The sequence below is a fragment of the Aquarana catesbeiana genome, linkage group LG04 (assembly GCF_042186555.1).
Source record: "Aquarana catesbeiana isolate 2022-GZ linkage group LG04, ASM4218655v1, whole genome shotgun sequence".
NCBI classification, from domain to species: Eukaryota; Metazoa; Chordata; class Amphibia; order Anura; family Ranidae; genus Aquarana; species Aquarana catesbeiana.
The window spans coordinates 562879346-562896163 of record NC_133327.1 but is presented as its reverse complement, the minus strand read 5'-3'; the positions used below and the strand labels follow the sequence as shown (position 1 = coordinate 562896163).

The window sequence follows — 16818 nt, the reverse complement described above, 5'->3', positions numbered from 1 at the left end:
GATCAAGCCCAATAAAAGATGTGCAAAGAACTCCAGCTGTCAATATTTCTAGAATAACTAATCACCTTGCAATTCAGTTTTTACTCAAAGTAACCTCTGCTTATGAATGTTTTTCAACACATGCCTAGTTTTGCAGGATTGCTCAAATCTCCAGTGTTCTGTGATTATGCTTCTTCTTTGGGGCACTCTAATTTATGGATGTTTTAAAAAAAAAAATACTATCCTGTTAGTATCTATAGTAAGAAAAACAAGATGCTTTGGACATACAACAGCTTCAGAATATATGCAATGACAAAAGGCAAAAATAAATAGTACCAACGTTCAAACTGTTACCTGGTGAAGGCACGTGGGAAGCATCCTGACATCTTTTTGTTCAAACCCTTCTTTGATGAGGGAAAAAAGAGAATCTCTGAGTTGCTTTTGATTCCTGGGTTCACTGGTGACGCTTAACTCTAGTGTTGCCAATTCATGGGCAGATTCCACAAACCCATTGTCATCAGAAAGCATCCCATCGGCATCTGCTGGAAAACATGCACAGCAAAGGTTTCATCACATACAGTATCCAGTAAACATAGAAAGTATTTATAGTAATCCAAACTCGTTTACAAAAATAATAAAAAAAAAAAAAAAAAAACACATCATACAGAAACTGAAACTGTATATATGCTGCATACCTGAACAAAGTACTAACTGCAATAGTAATGAACAACGATACTAGGCACTACAAATCGTATCTTTTTGGGGTGAGACAAAAAAAAAAAAAAAAAAAAAAACACATGTAGTACAGTCATGCTAACATAAAATTACATTTTTAAATAAAATCTGTTTTCGTTACATACCTTATTTTCGACCTAGTGACATCACTAGGTCTCTGTGCTTTTATATGAAATAAAAAGGTGCATAATTGCTGGTGGGAGTGCTCGGCAGGGGGTTGTTTTTCATAGCTTACTAAACATATCAAAGCACCCTACCTCAGTACTAATCTCAAGAGCCCTTAGCCCTGATGGAAGCAGAAGTGGCTCTTGGGAGGAGTTCTGCAAGTGTCAAAATACATTGATGGGTGGATGCCAGTCTGGAGAAGTGGGCAATCCTAGGCAGAGGAGCCTGTAAAACTTTGGAAGATTGAAGGTAGGGCTGGAGTTCAGCTTCAAAGACAAAGGACGATTTTCATTATTTATAGGCTGACATTTGTATGAGTGTGTGCAGCAGATTGATCATTTAGGTGTTAGGAAACAAAAGTTACAAATCTGTGTCAGATGTGTAATAAATAAAATGATAAAAACATTTTGTACACAACTAATATAAAATGTGCAATTCCCCTTGTTTTAGACCTTTAAAAACACTGCAAATCCAGAAAGAGGAATTTTGACTTGCCTGTAAAATTCCAAGTCATGGGAGTACAGTACAGGACACAGGTTTAATATTCATAGACCCTGGACATGCCCCTTTAACCCAACCCCATTTTCAGTGCTCAGTTTTTTGGGCAAGCAATGCAGAGTAACACAGGAACAGAGGGGAGGGTGGCCTGTGTCCTGTAGTCTGAGATATGGAATTTAATTGTACATTACAGAACACAGGCTGGATATTCACAGACATTGAGCCATTGCCAAGCAATGAATTAGAAGGGTGGGCAACAAGGCAAACAACTGTTCTAACACGCCTATCAATAACAAGGGTCAAACAGACCCATTTTAGAGTGCTGCTGCAAGAAACTGCATCCACATCGGCTTGGATATCCAAATGGTAAACTTGGAGAAGGTATAAATATTAGACCAGGTCAGCCATGTCCATACAGCTGGTCCCCAACCAGGGTCCGGGTTTTGCCCGACAAAGGTGGCCATACACCTGGAGGGGTTTTCCCGGTCTGGGTTCCATAGGGCTGGACCATGGCCCTGGATGTATAGCACTTTGCAGTTAACTACACATGTTGCAGCAAGTGCTTAGGGGAGCACCCAAGCAGAATCCAGGGCTCGTAGCAAAATGACAAGCCCCTGCGTGGGATCTGGGTATGACTGCCAACGTTATACTAAGGTTGCACTAATCTGGACATAATGCTTCTATTACTGAATTAGAACACATATTATTTTATATATACTGTGATTCTGTACTTGCCAAAAATTCTGCAGAAATCCCCCTCCACCAAGTCTGGCCACATTCATATTAACTGTGGGCAGCTGAAGCTGCTGCCTGTTCACTTCCTGGGATTTACACAGACACACACACATACATACAGGTGCATCTCATAAAATGAGAATATCATCAAAAAGTACATTTATTTCAGTAATTCAATTCAAAAAGTGAAACCTATATTTTATTTAGATGCATTACACACAGAGTGATATATTTCAAGCATTTGTTATTTTTGAGGATTATGGCTTACAGCTAGTGAAAACCCAAAATTCAGTATATTAGAAAATTTGATTATTACATAAGACCAATAAATAAATAATAAAAATATATATATATATATATATATATATATATATATATATATATATATATATATATATATATATATATATATATATTTTATACAGAAATGTATACAGAAATGTCTTACTAAGCTGGTCAGCAGGGGGAAGCATGAAGTGCTCCAGAGGTTCCTAGTAGAGGGCTGCGCTGACTTTGGACATTATAAAACACAGTGGACCAACACCAGCATAAGACATGGCTCCCCAAATAATCACTGACTGTGAAAACTTCACACTGGACCTCATACAACTTGGGTTCTGTGTCCCTCCACTCTTCCCCTAGACTCTGGGACCTTGCTTTCCAAATGAAATGCACAATTTTCCACAGTCTGATGAGTTGGGGAACCATGTCATCTACTGGTGTTGGTCCACTGTGTTTTATCAAGTCAAAAGTCAGTGCAGCCTTCTACCAGGCAGTTCTAGAGCACTTCATACTACCCCCTGCAGACCAGCTTTATTGAGATTCTGATTTCATTTTACAGCAAAACTTGACACCTGCCCACACTGCCAAAAGTACCAATACCTGGTTTAATGATCATGGCATCACTGTGCTTGATTGGCCAGCAAACTCACCTGACCTAAACTTCATAGAGAATCTGTGGGGTATTGTCAAGAGTAAGATGAGAGACACCAAACCCAACAATGCAAGACGAGCTATAGACCACCATCAAAGTAACCTGGGCTTCCATATCACCTCAGCAGTGCCACAGGCTAAACGCCTCCATGCCACGCCGCATTGATGCAGTAATTCATGCAAAACGAGCCCCGACCAAGTATTGAGTGCATACTATACTGTACATGGACATACTTTTCAGTAAGTCAACATTTCTGTATTAAAAATCATTCTTTTTTTAATTGGTCTTATACAATATTCTAATTTTCCAACATGATGCATTTGGGGTTTTCACTAGCTGTAAGCCATAATAATCAAAATTAAAAGTAATGCTTGAAAAACTGATTTTTAAAACAGCTTACCTGTAAAATCCTTTTCTTGGAGTACATCACGGGACACAGAGCACCATAATAATGACTATGTGGGTTATACGCTTACCTTTAGGTGATTGGACACTGGCAACCAATAGTAAGACGGTTCCTCCCATATAACCCCTCCTACACAGGAAGTGCCTCAGTTTTGTAGCAAGCAATGACGATCCCAGAAAAAGAGGGAAGGGACCTCTGGGTCCCGTGATGTACTCCAAGAAAAGGATTTTACAGGTAAGCTGTTTTAAAAATCCATTTTTCTTTATCGTACATTACAGGACACAGAGCACCATAATAATGACTATGTGGGATGTCCTAAAGCAATGCATCTGAGGGGGTGGGGGACACATCATCCTTAGACCCAATGGATCTGAAATTATAAAAGCAGCCTGCAACACGCTGTGGCCAAACACAGTCTCTTTTTGAGACCTCACATCCACCTGGTAAAACCTGGTGAATGTATAAACTGAAGACCAAACGGCTGCTTTGCAAACCTGAGCCATAGACACCTGCTGGCGTGCTGCCCATGATGCACCAACCCCTCTAGTGGAGTGTGCTGTTAAATCGCGGGGTGGAACCCTACGCTTTAATCCATACGCCTGGACAATAGTCTGGCAAATCCACCTGGATATAGAAGAACAACATGTTGCCAGCTGTCCTCTTCTAGGACCCTCAGGCAAGACAAAAAAGCAGTCAGTTTTCCAAAAAGGAGCTGACATTTCCAAGTAAACTTTTATTGCTCTCACCACATCCAGTGAGTGAAGCGACCTTTCCTCCCTGGTTTTAGAGTTTGGAAAAAAGGAAGGTAAAATTATATCCTGATTCAAATGAAATTTGGAAACCACTTTTGATAGAAAATCTGGACGAGGTCACATGACCACTTTGTCCTCCTGAAGAACCATAAAAGGTCCTTGCACGAAAGGGCAGCCAATTCTGACACCCTTCTAGCTGATGTTATAGTCATTAGAAGAAATAATTTCCTGGTCAATAGGACCAAAGGGATATGCCTAATAGGTTCAAAGGGCTGACTCTGTAAGGCTGACAGTACCAAATTTAGGTCCCAAGGACACAAAGGTGGTTTACGCGGTGGCCTCAGTTGCTTTACTACCTTGACAAAGGTTCGTGCCAAAGAATGGGATGCAATTGGTCTTTGGGAAAAAAAATGATAAGGCCGAAATCTGTCCCTTGATTGTCCCTAAAGCAAGCTGCAAGTCTACCCCTGTTTGGAGAAAGGCGAGCACCCTTCCAATCGTATACCTACGAGGGTTCCATTTCCTTTTCTCACACCAAGAAATGTATGACTTCCAGACTCTATAATAGATAGTTCTAGAAATTGACTTTCTAGCGTTTATCAAAGTGGACAAGACTGAACCCATAATACCACGGTCTTTCAGTAGTCTGGTCTCAATAGCCAGGCCATCAAATTCAGCAACCGTAAAGAAGGATGGAATATGGGCCTTTGAGACAACAGGTCTGGGTGGCTAGGAAGAACTTACGGATCTCCTACTGCCAACTTCACAATCTCCGAGTACCATGATCTCCTGGGCCACGCTGGGGCCACTAAGATCACTGGCTTCCATTCCTCCCGTATTCTGCGTAGTAAGTGTGGCAGAATTTGGATCGGGGGGGAAAGCATATATCAGGGAATACTGATCCCAAGGAACCACTAACGCGTCTATCCCGACAGCAAGCGGATCCTTGGTCCTGGACACAAACCTGTCCAGTTTGGCATTGAATCTGGATGCCAGCAGATCCACATCAGGGGTCCCCCAGTATTGGCAGATCTGTAGAAAAACCTCGGGATGTAGGGACCATTCCCCTGGTAACAATTTCTGGCGACTCAGGAAATCCGCCTGCCAATTGCCCACCCCCGGGATAAACACTTCCGATAGAAACGGCACATGATTTTCTGCCCAGGTTAGTATATGATTTACTTCTTTTTGGGCTGCCCGACTCCTGGTACCCCCCTCGTGGTTGATATACGTCACTACTGTGGAGTTGTCGGACTGAACTCTGACCGGAAAACCCCGCAATCTGGACATCCAGAATCGCAGGGCCAGACGAGCTGCCCGAATTTCCAGTAGATTGATGGGCAGAGTCTTTTCTGTCTGGGACCATACTCCCTGAACAGATGCTTTCTCTAGGACTGCTCCCCAGCCGAGAGGACTGGCGTCTGTGGTCACCACTTTCCAGGCTAATGGTGGGAAAGATTTCCCTCCTTGTAAGTTGCTGGTTCTTAACCACCAAGAGAGGTTCCATAGAACCTGTGGAGATAGAACCATTGGCTGATCCAAGGTTCGAGCAGACTTGTCCCAGGCTTTCAGGATACTGTTCTGGAACACTCTGGAGTGGAACTGCGCATATGGCACTGCTCTGAAATATGACAGCATCTTGCCCAATAACCTCATGCACAGCCGGACAGAAGGTGTTGGTTCTTTTATCACCTTCTGTACAAGTTCCACTATGGAGGCGACCTTTAAGGGCGGAAGAAACACCTTTTCTTGGGCGGTGTCCAAGGCCAGACCCAGATACACCAAGGTTTGGGTTGGACAAAGAGCTGACTTGTCCAAATTTAGTACCCAACCTAGGCGTTGTAAGACCCGCACTGTACTTGACACGTTTAGAACTAGTGTAGGGCGAGAGCAATCCCTTAGAAGTAGATCGTCCAGGAATCCTCTTATGGAGACTCCTTGAGATCTTAGGGAAGCCAGTATGGAAAGGCAGCAAGTAGCCTTTTACATGGTGTCTCAGCAGACCAGTTCTTTAGCCACAATGCTCATCGCATATGAACTGATAATAACGCAAAATGAGACATCTGTTGAATTGAGTCCTTTAAAGCGTCTACCGCAAAACACAGGGCATGAGGGATCTCTGATAGCTCTTCAGCAGATTCCCGCTGGCAAGGAATGCTTTTTATTATCTTCTTAAAGCGATCCTTTAGGGATTGACAAATCCCAATAGCTGCAATAGCAGGCTGAACTGCTGCACTGGCAACCGAGGAGGAGGCCTTCAATAAGGACTCTAGCTTTTTATCAGCCGGATCCTTGAACACCTGGGCATAATCCACTGGACAGGTTAAGTTTTTATTCACGTAAGATATGGCAGCGTCTACCAAAGGTGTACTCCATTTCTTCCTAAACTTCTCCTCCATAGGGTACAAAAGAGAAAACCTTTTGGGAGGTAAGTATATCCTGTCAGGATGCTCCCAGTCTGCATAAATCACCTGCTCCAGTAATGGATGCAAGGGAAAGGCTTGGGAAATTTGCTTATGTCGCAAAGATCCCAGAGTGGAACAAGGGAGTGCAGACTCCTGAACTGGAAGTAACTTAAACGCACTTCATACCATCTCCATTAGAGATTGGATAAACAATTGCTGGCAATGTGAGGCTGAAATTGGCTCCTCAGAGCCAGAATCCTCCGCCGAGGAAACCTCAGCCTCTACCACCTCCTGGTCGTTCATGACCACCTCCTCCGGATCCTCTGCCCATTCTGGTTCCAGGTTACCTGGACCCATATGGCTATAAGAATCCTGGGGCTCTAGTGACTCACCACTTGGCCTGGGCCTGGGGGAGGGAGATCTATTACGCTTCCTTCCCCCCTGTGTTACAGAGGCAATCATGCCAGCTATCTTGCCTTCAAGACCCGCTAAGGCAGATGCCAAATCATCCTTTGTAACATAAGTCGAGGCAGGTACATTGGTAGTGGCTACTATGCCTGACAAGTGCAATGGCTTAGCCAGGTCAGAAGCCGCAGGTCCTTCAGAAGAAACTGAGGCTGCATCAGCATGGGGTTGGTCTCCTGTTATTTGTGGAAGGACTCTTACCCCTGTGCTTGCCTTGTTCCCTGCTCCTCGTTTTTCGGAAGACATTGCTTACATATGAGGAACTAAACAGGAGTACTGCCCACAAACAATAACTAGTTTAAACCTGTCACTGCTGTGTCCAAGACCACCAGGCTCACGTGCCCACCATTCGCTCTGCCTTCTCCATGCGCACGCCAGAGCTCCCTGCTTTAAAAGCACTAGTATGAGAGTGAGCGCATGCATCAGCGATTGGCGACCCGCCTACCGCATGGCGCATGCGCCGTCCTGACGTGCACCACGCCGGTGGCGCACACGCGCACTCACACGCAAAAAATTAATCCTAGCACAGCTCAAGGTTACACTAAACAAAAGAGGGGGGGGGGGCACCCGGTACTAGTGTCCGGGTAAGGGGTTACTGTGGCAACAATATTTAATATGTGTTCTCCAAAAATTTGTAACAGTATTGCCAAAAAATATATAAATCTCTTTATTAAATCATTAAAATACATTTAATCATCATTAGGCAATGACCATGGGTTAAAAGTGGAATATTTAGGTCCGATAGGACCCAATTGCTTAAGCTTAATTTATCAAATTAGAGCAAGAGCAATAATTCTAGCCCTAGACCCCCTCTAACTCAAAACATGTAACCAGTAAAGATTTTAAAGCGTCGCCTATGGGGATTTTTAAATACCGATGTTTGGCGCCATTCCACGAGCGTGTGCAATTTTGAAGCGTGACATGTTGGGTATCTATGTACTTGGCGTAACTTCATCTTTCACATTAGGTTTTGTTTTTTTTTAAAGCATGAAACTTTTTTTTTCCAAAAAAAAAATACAGTGCGAGATAAAAAAATCATGAATTTTACATGTAGGAGAGAAATGTCAGAATTGGCCTGGATGGGAAGTGGTTAAATATCGTGCCTTGGGGGGGGGTGTCCCCTTAGTCTGCCTGTAAAGTGGCACATCTGTGTGATGTGTAGAACAGTGCAGCAGCAATAATGACATTTCTAGCAGAAATTTTGTAAAATTAGCTGTGTTTTTAAATGCAATAATGTTTTTAGTGTATTTTTTGCGAATATATTGGTTCGATTAACATCTGCGCAAATACAGCGGGGTCTAAAAAAAAAAAATCAGTAGCACCTTTTTATTCTACTTATGTGCTTTCAGAAAATATATGGTTGGGGGGTCTTTCACAAATTCTGAAAGCTAGATGTGACCCTAGCTTTATAATTAAAGCGGTAATAAATCCAAAAGCAGAATTATATTGCAGCTTACCATTTCTTAGATGCGATGGCTGCATTCGTTTTCTTTTTTAGGCTCTTTTCTTTATTTTTATCTGGTAATTCAGCAAGTCTGTTTTTCAAAAGCTTTCCAGCAGAATGCATCAGTTACAAAGAAGAGACAAGTCATTTAACAGTGGCAGGGGTGCTTACAATGGTCAACTTTAACCACTTAACCTCTGGAAAATTTTACCCCCTTCATGACCAGGCCATTTTTTGCTAAAAATCGGCATGGTGTTATTTTAACTTGTAATGGCAAGGTCTTGAAACACTGTACCCAAAAACAAAAATGTATATTTTTTTTCCACACAAATAGAACTTTCTTTTGGGGGTATCCGATTACCACTGGGTTTTTTACTTTTTGCGATATAAACAAAAAAAAGACTAATAAAAAAAAAAAAAAAAAAAAATTCTTTGCTATAAAAACATATTCCATTTAAAAAAAAAAAGATCTAATTTCTTCATGAATTTTGGGCAAAATGTCTTTTGCTACAGTGTTTAGTAAAAAAAAAAAAAAAATTCTTTTATTCTTTTTTAAGACTACTAATGGTGGTGATCAGCGACTTATAAGGGGACTGCGATGTGGCAGGCAATCTGACACTTGGGGGAACTGACTGCCACTCACATCCTCAGTGACATTAAAGTGGAATTCCACCCAAAAGTGGAACTTCCACTCATCAGATTCCTCCCCCCCTCCGGTGACACAGTTGGCACCTTTCAGGGGGGTGGGGGGGTACAGATACCTGTATATTACAGGTATCTGTACCCACTTCCGGCATAGATAGCCGCAGAATCTGCGGTTATTTACACCACTTCCGGCTCCCTCCCCGCTGCCTGCTGGGAAACACACGGGTCCCAGAGGCAGCAGGGACCATCCGTATTGCGCTGCGCGACTCGCGCATGCGCAGTAGGGAACCGGGAAGTGAAGCCGCACGGCTTCACTTCCTGATTCCCTTACCGAAGATGGAGGCGGCAGCACCCGAGGACGGAGAGACGGTTTGGCCTCGGGTGCCGACATCGCGGGCGCCCTGGACAGGTAAGTGTCCATGTTTTAAAAGTCAGCAGCTGCAGTATTTGTAGATGCTGACTTTTAAAAAAAAAATTTTTCGGCGGCGCTCCGCTTTAAAGTGATTGTAAAGGCAAAAGGTTTTTTTTATCTTAAAGCATTCTACGCATTAAGATAAAAAACCTTCTGTGTGCAGCAGCCCACCCTAATACTTACCTGAGCCCATCTCTATCCAGCGATGTTGCACAAGAGACTCAGCTGCCCGGGACTCTCCTCCTTATTGACTCCCGCTGCTGTCAAAGTCAGTGAGCCAATGAGGAGAGAGAGGGGGCAGGGCTCCGTGTTTGAATGGAGACATAGAGCTGTGGCTCAGGTGCCCCTATAGCAAGCTGCTTTCTGTGGGGGCACTCGTCAGGAGGGAGGGGCCAGGAGAGCCGAAGAGGTACCCAAAAAGAGGAGAATATGGCTGCTCTGTGCAAAACCACTGCGCAGAGCAGGTACTTTTTTTGTTCTTTAAAACAGAGACTTTACAATCACTTTAATACAGTGATCAGTGCTAATAATATGCACTGTCACTGTACTAATGACGCTGGGTAGGAAGAAGCTAACATCTAGGGCGATCAAAGGGTTAAACCTGTGCCTATGTGTCGTGTGTGATATGTGCTACTTTTACTAAGGATCTTGCTTAGCGAGGAAAAAGAAAACACAGCAGGATCCCCGGTCAGTGAACACAGCTTTCTATTGTATTTACAATCACACAGCTCTGTTCCATAAATCATTGAACCAGTCACCGAGTGCCGGCGGACTATTATTGGCTGAGACCAGCAGATTGGCTTCTGCTGGGCCGGCGGGCGGATTGCATACCAAGTATGTGATGCAGCACAGGGAGGCTGCTTTGCCGCGCACCAGTACGTTAGGAGGTCGGTAAGTGGCTAATGTAAAAGCTTTATCTCAAAGAGCAAAAAAATAAAAAATAAAAACTGTTGCTGTAACTGCTTAAAGCGGAGTTCCAACCAAAAGTGGAACTTCAGCTTTAACGCCTCCTCCATGGCTCCTATTTGTGAAACTGAGCTTTTGGGGAGGGAGCGAGCAGGTATCCGATTTTGACAGGTACCTGGCTCCCTTAGGCAATCAGAAGCAGAAGCTCTCCTTCCCGAAGTCTTCTGGGACACATGAAAGGTCCTAGAAGACTTCGGGAACAGTCAAAGAGCGCAGCGCCGCTTGTGCAGTCAGCACCCAGCTGTGAAGCTGAAAGCTGTCACAGCTGGGCGCCCACAGTAGAGATGCCAGCGCCGCCGAGGGAGGACACGGGGAAAGCACGGCTGGGGTGAGTGCACCGCTGAATTGTGGGAAAGGCGAGTGTGTGTTTATTAAAAGTCAGCAGCTACAGTTGTTGTAGCTGCTGACTTTTAATAAACAAAAAAAAGACTGGAAATTCACTTTAAAAGCATGAGAAGGAATTTGGCTTCAATTTCTTAGTGTATTTAAAATCTGCTAGTCCATCTCACACTCCTCTCCCTCCCCTCCTCCCGTCCCCCAGACAGTGCTGCTGTCCAAAAGGTGCCCCCTATGCTCCTTAATTTAGAGTGTGGGCACTCTAATACAAGGTGGTGTGTTACTGGCCACATAACTAGGTAAAAAAAAAAAAAACTTAGAAAAATAAAGCCAAAAAAAAACAAAACAAACCAAAAAAGAAAAAATAACTACTGCAGCCGCTACTACAGCCAATGATTTGTAAGCTGCTATATTTTACACTTTTGGTTTTAATACCACTTTAAACACTGCAGCTCATAATAGCATAATAGTTGTAATGAGAGTATATAGTTCTACTTTAATAAAGCATAGTTAACACGTGTTTCACAAAATACCTGTGGATTTTCCATTGCTGTTTTTCTTATATCTGTTACTGCGCCTCCCAGACACACGTTTGCCTTTAGTAGTGGCATTCTCCTTCGTGGAAAAGGGAGCAGAGGCCAAGCTGTCCATTACTGTGTGATCATAATCTTCACATCCCTTCTTACAACTAAGCTGACCACACATCACGTTGCAGCTTTCATTATTATTGATACTATCTTGGACATCCTTATCTTCAAGCTTAATATCTTCGTTTTCCGTCAAAGACTGCTCGTTATCACCATTTAATTTGTTCTCGTTCACATCAGAAGCCATTTGTAAAGTAATCTTTGTCTCCGCTTCGCTGCAAAGCTCTGTTCCATCCTCCGTGTTGGTCTTCAAGGCTGTTAGTGGTTTCTCTTCTGTATTCATTATGGTGACACACAAACCATCTCCGTCACAAATCCTGAAAGAAAAAAAAAAAAAAAGGGAGAGAATATATCAGAATATGCATCATCAGCATTAATAGCTAGGATATAGTTTAAGAGAAATACTTTTCCATTGTTCCTTTTTGTTACCCAGTTCAAAAAGGTACAATACATATACAGACATTTCAGCTTATTAACCACTCTCCTACATGTAAAAATAATCGTTTTTTTGCTAGAAAATTACTGAGAACCCCCAAACAATATATATATATATATATATATATATATATATATATATATATATATATATATATATATATATATATATGTTGTTATAGCAGAGGCCCTAGGAAATAATGGTCGTTGCAACTTCTTGCATGGTATTTGCAAAGCAATCTTTCAAACGCGTTTTTTCTTTTGGAAAAAAAAAAAAACACACTAAAGTTAGCCCAATTTTTTTGCATAATGTGAAAGATGATGTTAGGCCGAGTAAATAGATATTTAACATGTCACACTATAAAATTGTGTACACACATGGAATGGCGCTAAACTTCTGTACCTCAAAAATACCCATAGGCGAAGCTTTAAAAATCTTTACAGGTTAGCCTAAAATAAAATTTAAAAAAAAATAACACCACACACAGACCACGATTTCGGCTTCCCAGCCGAGGCGGCTCCATTTTTTCCAAATGCAGAGGCAGGCATGACGTCATAACATCGCGCCCGGCCTCCGAAAAGGTCAGAGAATTCCTGGGGCCATTTGGCCCACAGGATTCTCCATCATAAACTTCCGGCGCCAGCCGATTCATTCACCAGCTCGCCGATCACACGGGCAAGCAGGTAGGAGGATGTCTCCTCCCACCGCCCGTAAGAACGATCAATCGGCTAAACAGTCGCTACGATTGTTCTTATGGTGCAGGGAATCGCCGGCTGAGAAAAAGGATATCTGAATGATGCCTGTAACTGCAGGCATCATTCAGATATCACCACTGAAAGTATGCGACATCACTGACGTCGCCCAAGGGAGAAGTGGTTAACACAGCTTTTTGGTGTGCAAGACAACAGAAGTGTTAGGTTTGGTAAACTAAAGTCACTAAACCCACATCAGAAAAAATAAATAAATAATAATAATATCATCAATAAACGCTGTTCATATTCACTACGAGATTCGTCTTCTGTATTCTGCAAAAAACCTGGTTAATCCTTCTTGCTCTACACCTTGTGTTCAGGTCCCCTATTCAGCTAGGGATTTTGCAGAGCAGAGTTGGCAGCTCTGCACATGCTCAGTTTTCAGAGTTTCTATGCTGAGCATTTCCTCCCCATCACATCTGAGCAACCGTTGTGACTATAGAGCCACACATGTGGGCATATACACAGTGGTAAATGACAGCCCATTCCCTCCCTCCTCCTCTATGCATACTAACCAGCTAAACACAATGGGGGCGGGATATTACGTGTAGATTAATGGAGGTTTCACCTCCCTCTTATTCTAAGACATAGGCTGGAGGGGCATGACATAGCCTGTGACTGGCAGAAATCCACCCACACCATGTTATTGCCAAAAAATAATAAACATATGATTTCAAATATATTTTTGTATGACAATTTAAAACAGTTTGATAAAGATTATTTTTACTCTGTATACCAAAGGCTGTTATTTTTTCATTTTGAACACATGACCAGCAGCAGAGGACTAGAAGCTCCTTTTGCTTATGTTTCCCTACAGAGAGGCTGGGAAAGATCTGTGTCATGTGAAAGCTGTATATCAATTAGGAAAAAGTTAGATTTTATTATTTTTTTTTTTTAATTAAATTACAGTGCCATCATCTACATTCAGAAATAGAAGTGACAATGTAAATGAAACAGTGTGTGTTTAGTATCACTTTAAAACCAGAGTTCCAGCCTGTAAAAAAGGAGGAGGGGCCTGACATGATGCAGATCGCCTTGCAGCGATCTTACCAGGAGTTTTCGCTCTCCCCTCCACCCCACAAAAAGTGGCAAATGTGGCAGTGGGGGATGCAAAAAAGCAGAGCTTCCCCTTTTGAGTGGAGCTCCGCTTTAAGCAAGTACCTCTTCAAAAGTCAGCAAACTATCCAAAAAAATTAGAAAAAAAAAAAAGTTGCCAGTTAAATATAGCGATGAACCATGTAGGTACAAATATTTAGGAGAGAATAAAATACATTTGTAAGAAGAGCACAATAGTTTTACACTAGAAAGCATTTTTGACAACTACCTCAAATGATCTCCTTCTTACTACTACATAGAAGCTTAAAAATGCTAATGGTGTATTTACAGTGCGTTTAATCGCCATGATATACTTATTTGTGAGCTTTCTGAAACATTACACTTGGGCCATCTTAGGCTTCAATACCACTAGCAGCATTAAAAAAAAAAAAAAAAAAAAAAAAAAAAAAAAAACCACACGTACATTGCACATGACAGTCAGGAAGTTGCTTAATAGGGGTTTTAAACCCTCATGTTTTTTCACCTTAATGCATCCTAGCATTAAGGTGAAAAAACTTCTGACAGTGACCGCCCCCCCAGGCCCGTTTTACTCACCTGAGCCCGTTCGTTCCCTCTGCAGAGACGTGCCGTACCTCTCTGCCCGGGGTTCTCGGCTCTGGTTTGGATAGATTGATAGCAGCGCAGCCATTGGTTCCAACTGCTGTCAATCAAATCCAATGACAGGGGCGCCGGGTGGCGGGGCCAAGTCTGGCATTCTGTGTCTATGCACGCAAATGCTGGACTCGGGAGTGTGCCCGCAAGGTAATCCCCAGGGAGAGTGCTGCTCCCAGGGGGTTTACTGATGCGAGGAGGAGCCGCAAGCGTCACCGGGGGACCCCAGAAGACGAGGTTCGGGGCCACACTGTGCAAAACGAACTGCAGGTTTGAGGCAAGTATGATATATAATTATTTTTTTTATAAATAACAAACACACACACACAAAAAACAAAAGCTTTACAATCACTTTAAGCAGACTATCCATGAAAACTGAAGGTACACTATACTCAGTGGCGGCCGGTTCTCCATCGGTCGGCAGATGGACCATATCACCGGACCCCCCTCCGTTGCTCCAGTCCTCCAGCCTGCACCATACACAAAACCACCCCCCCACCCCCAAAGCTCACTTAAGCTGGATACACACTATACAACTTTTGTTGTTAGATTTTAGATTAACCTTCAACTATGTAGTGCAGGGGCCTGCCTGATTGCAAATAAAGCGTTTAGGTATGTCCTTATATATGGTTTTGGTAAATCTAAAAGGAAAAAAAAAAAAAAAGAAGAAAAAAAAATCTAAAGAAAGTTGCATGGTGTGTATCCAGCTTTACCCTGTGCTGCCCCCGGACTGACATGTTGGAGGGTGCCTGCCGGCTGCAGCTTCCCCCCCTCAGTCTCCTCCGTGTCCCGGCCTCAGTGTCCCCCCCTTCGTCTTCCAGTGGTGGCTGGTGGGTTGGTCGGGCTTCCCCTGAGTCTCCTCCCTCTAGGCCAATAGGATCACTTCTCCTTTTGGCCAATCCGGAAACGGGTCTCAGGACCCACTTCCTTATTGGCCGGGAGGGGAATCAGTGTGACAATAGCGAATATTAATTTGTTAATGTCACACAACTTGGTGGGCCCTTTTTTGAAGCCAATTAGTCTCTGGCTCTAATCACTTGCTTAAAAAAAAAAAAAAAAAAAAAAAAAAAAAAAAAAAACACCCCCCCCATTGGAATCCATGCTTCTGCCCCCCCACATGTGGATAAGGGCCCGAACACATGGATGGGGAGGTCCCGAGCCCCTGTGCCCTGCATTATGGGCCGCCACTGACTATACTAACAGTCATCTATCAGCCAATTATAAATGGTTTTAGGGTCCATTCATACCAGAAAATGATGCAGGAAACCTGTTTTCTGTGAAAGCTTTCTGCACCCTGTTCAAAAAGCACTGCCCTTACAATCTGCAGTGGGTGTCAATGCAATGCCATCGACATCCCAAAAGCAGTATGCAATCTGGTTGCATTTTTTATTTATTTTTTAAATAGTATACACTACTTTGGTGCAAAGGAATGGGCTGAAAATGCACCGGACTCAAATTGGACAAGAATCGCAGAGGAATAAGAGCACTTTCCTGTGCGATTCCTGGTGTGACCTGGGAAGAAGAAAGGAGAAGCTCAGTTCTTTTGCTTTAATAAACAGGATCATGCTTACCTGCTCTGTGCAATGGAATACCACAGAATGGCCCCAAAACCATCTTCCTGTGTCTGCTGTCAGTTCTCCTGCCTCCACCCCCCCTTTTTAGTGCCCCCATAGAAAGATACTTTCTTTTTTTGCACTTATCAAACTGATATAGCAGACCAAAAGAAACAAAGAATACAATTTTTTTTGTGAGGATTTACATACATTACAATAACAAGGGACAAGTATGCAGCCAGGGAACTGAGAACTGCTGACGGCATATATGTTTAGGTCAGACACTAGCTAGGCAGTGAAGTATGACGAGGACAAAAACAAAAGCACATATAAGCTGCACCTATGAAAATGTCATGAAATGCCATGATTAATTAATAGGCTCACCATCAATGATTCAGCACTGCCCGGAATCTCAGTACAATAACGTTTTCTCCTTCAAAACAGCTTTTCTTGTCTAGAAGTTCCCATTTGAAGTTTTCAGACAAGAGTTACTTCTACTATTGGATAAGGGATGGAATTAGAGCAGGGGTGTCAAACTCAATTTCATCGTTGGCCGCATCAGCATTATGCTTGTCCTCAAAAGGGCCGGTTGTATCTGTAAGATTAGATGTCCAGCGCATCCCCTCCCCTTACATTAGCTCAAGAGCCACCCCACCATCAGAAGTTGAGTCCCCTACTCTCCCTAACATCACAGTGCACCCCCTTTCCTTATGCTGCTGCTGGAAAGAAGCTGGATGCATTGCTTGGGAGCAGAAAGTAGGGGTCTGAAGGAGGACCAGAGGAGGGCCGGAGCTCTCCTGCAGAAGCAGGAGAGGTGCAAGTGCCACATGAAATGGCCTGGAGGGT

General features: G+C 43.1%; 1 protein-coding gene across 2 annotated transcripts in view; it reads right to left on the bottom strand.

The window, feature by feature from the left end:
• Nucleotides 1–16818, bottom strand: part of CNST (consortin, connexin sorting protein) — a 225364-nt gene that overhangs the window by 138589 nt on the left and 69957 nt on the right. The window contains exons 2-3 of one of the 2 annotated variants that reach the window (XM_073628017.1): nt 11411–11841; nt 334–521 (exon numbers count right to left, since the gene is read on the bottom strand). In XM_073628017.1, coding sequence (XP_073484118.1) covers nt 334–521; nt 11411–11807 — 585 coding nt within the window. In that variant the 5' untranslated portion in view covers nt 11808–11841. The remainder of the gene's footprint in view (nt 1–333; nt 522–11410; nt 11842–16818) is intronic. The other variant, XM_073628018.1, reaches the window with a different exon arrangement.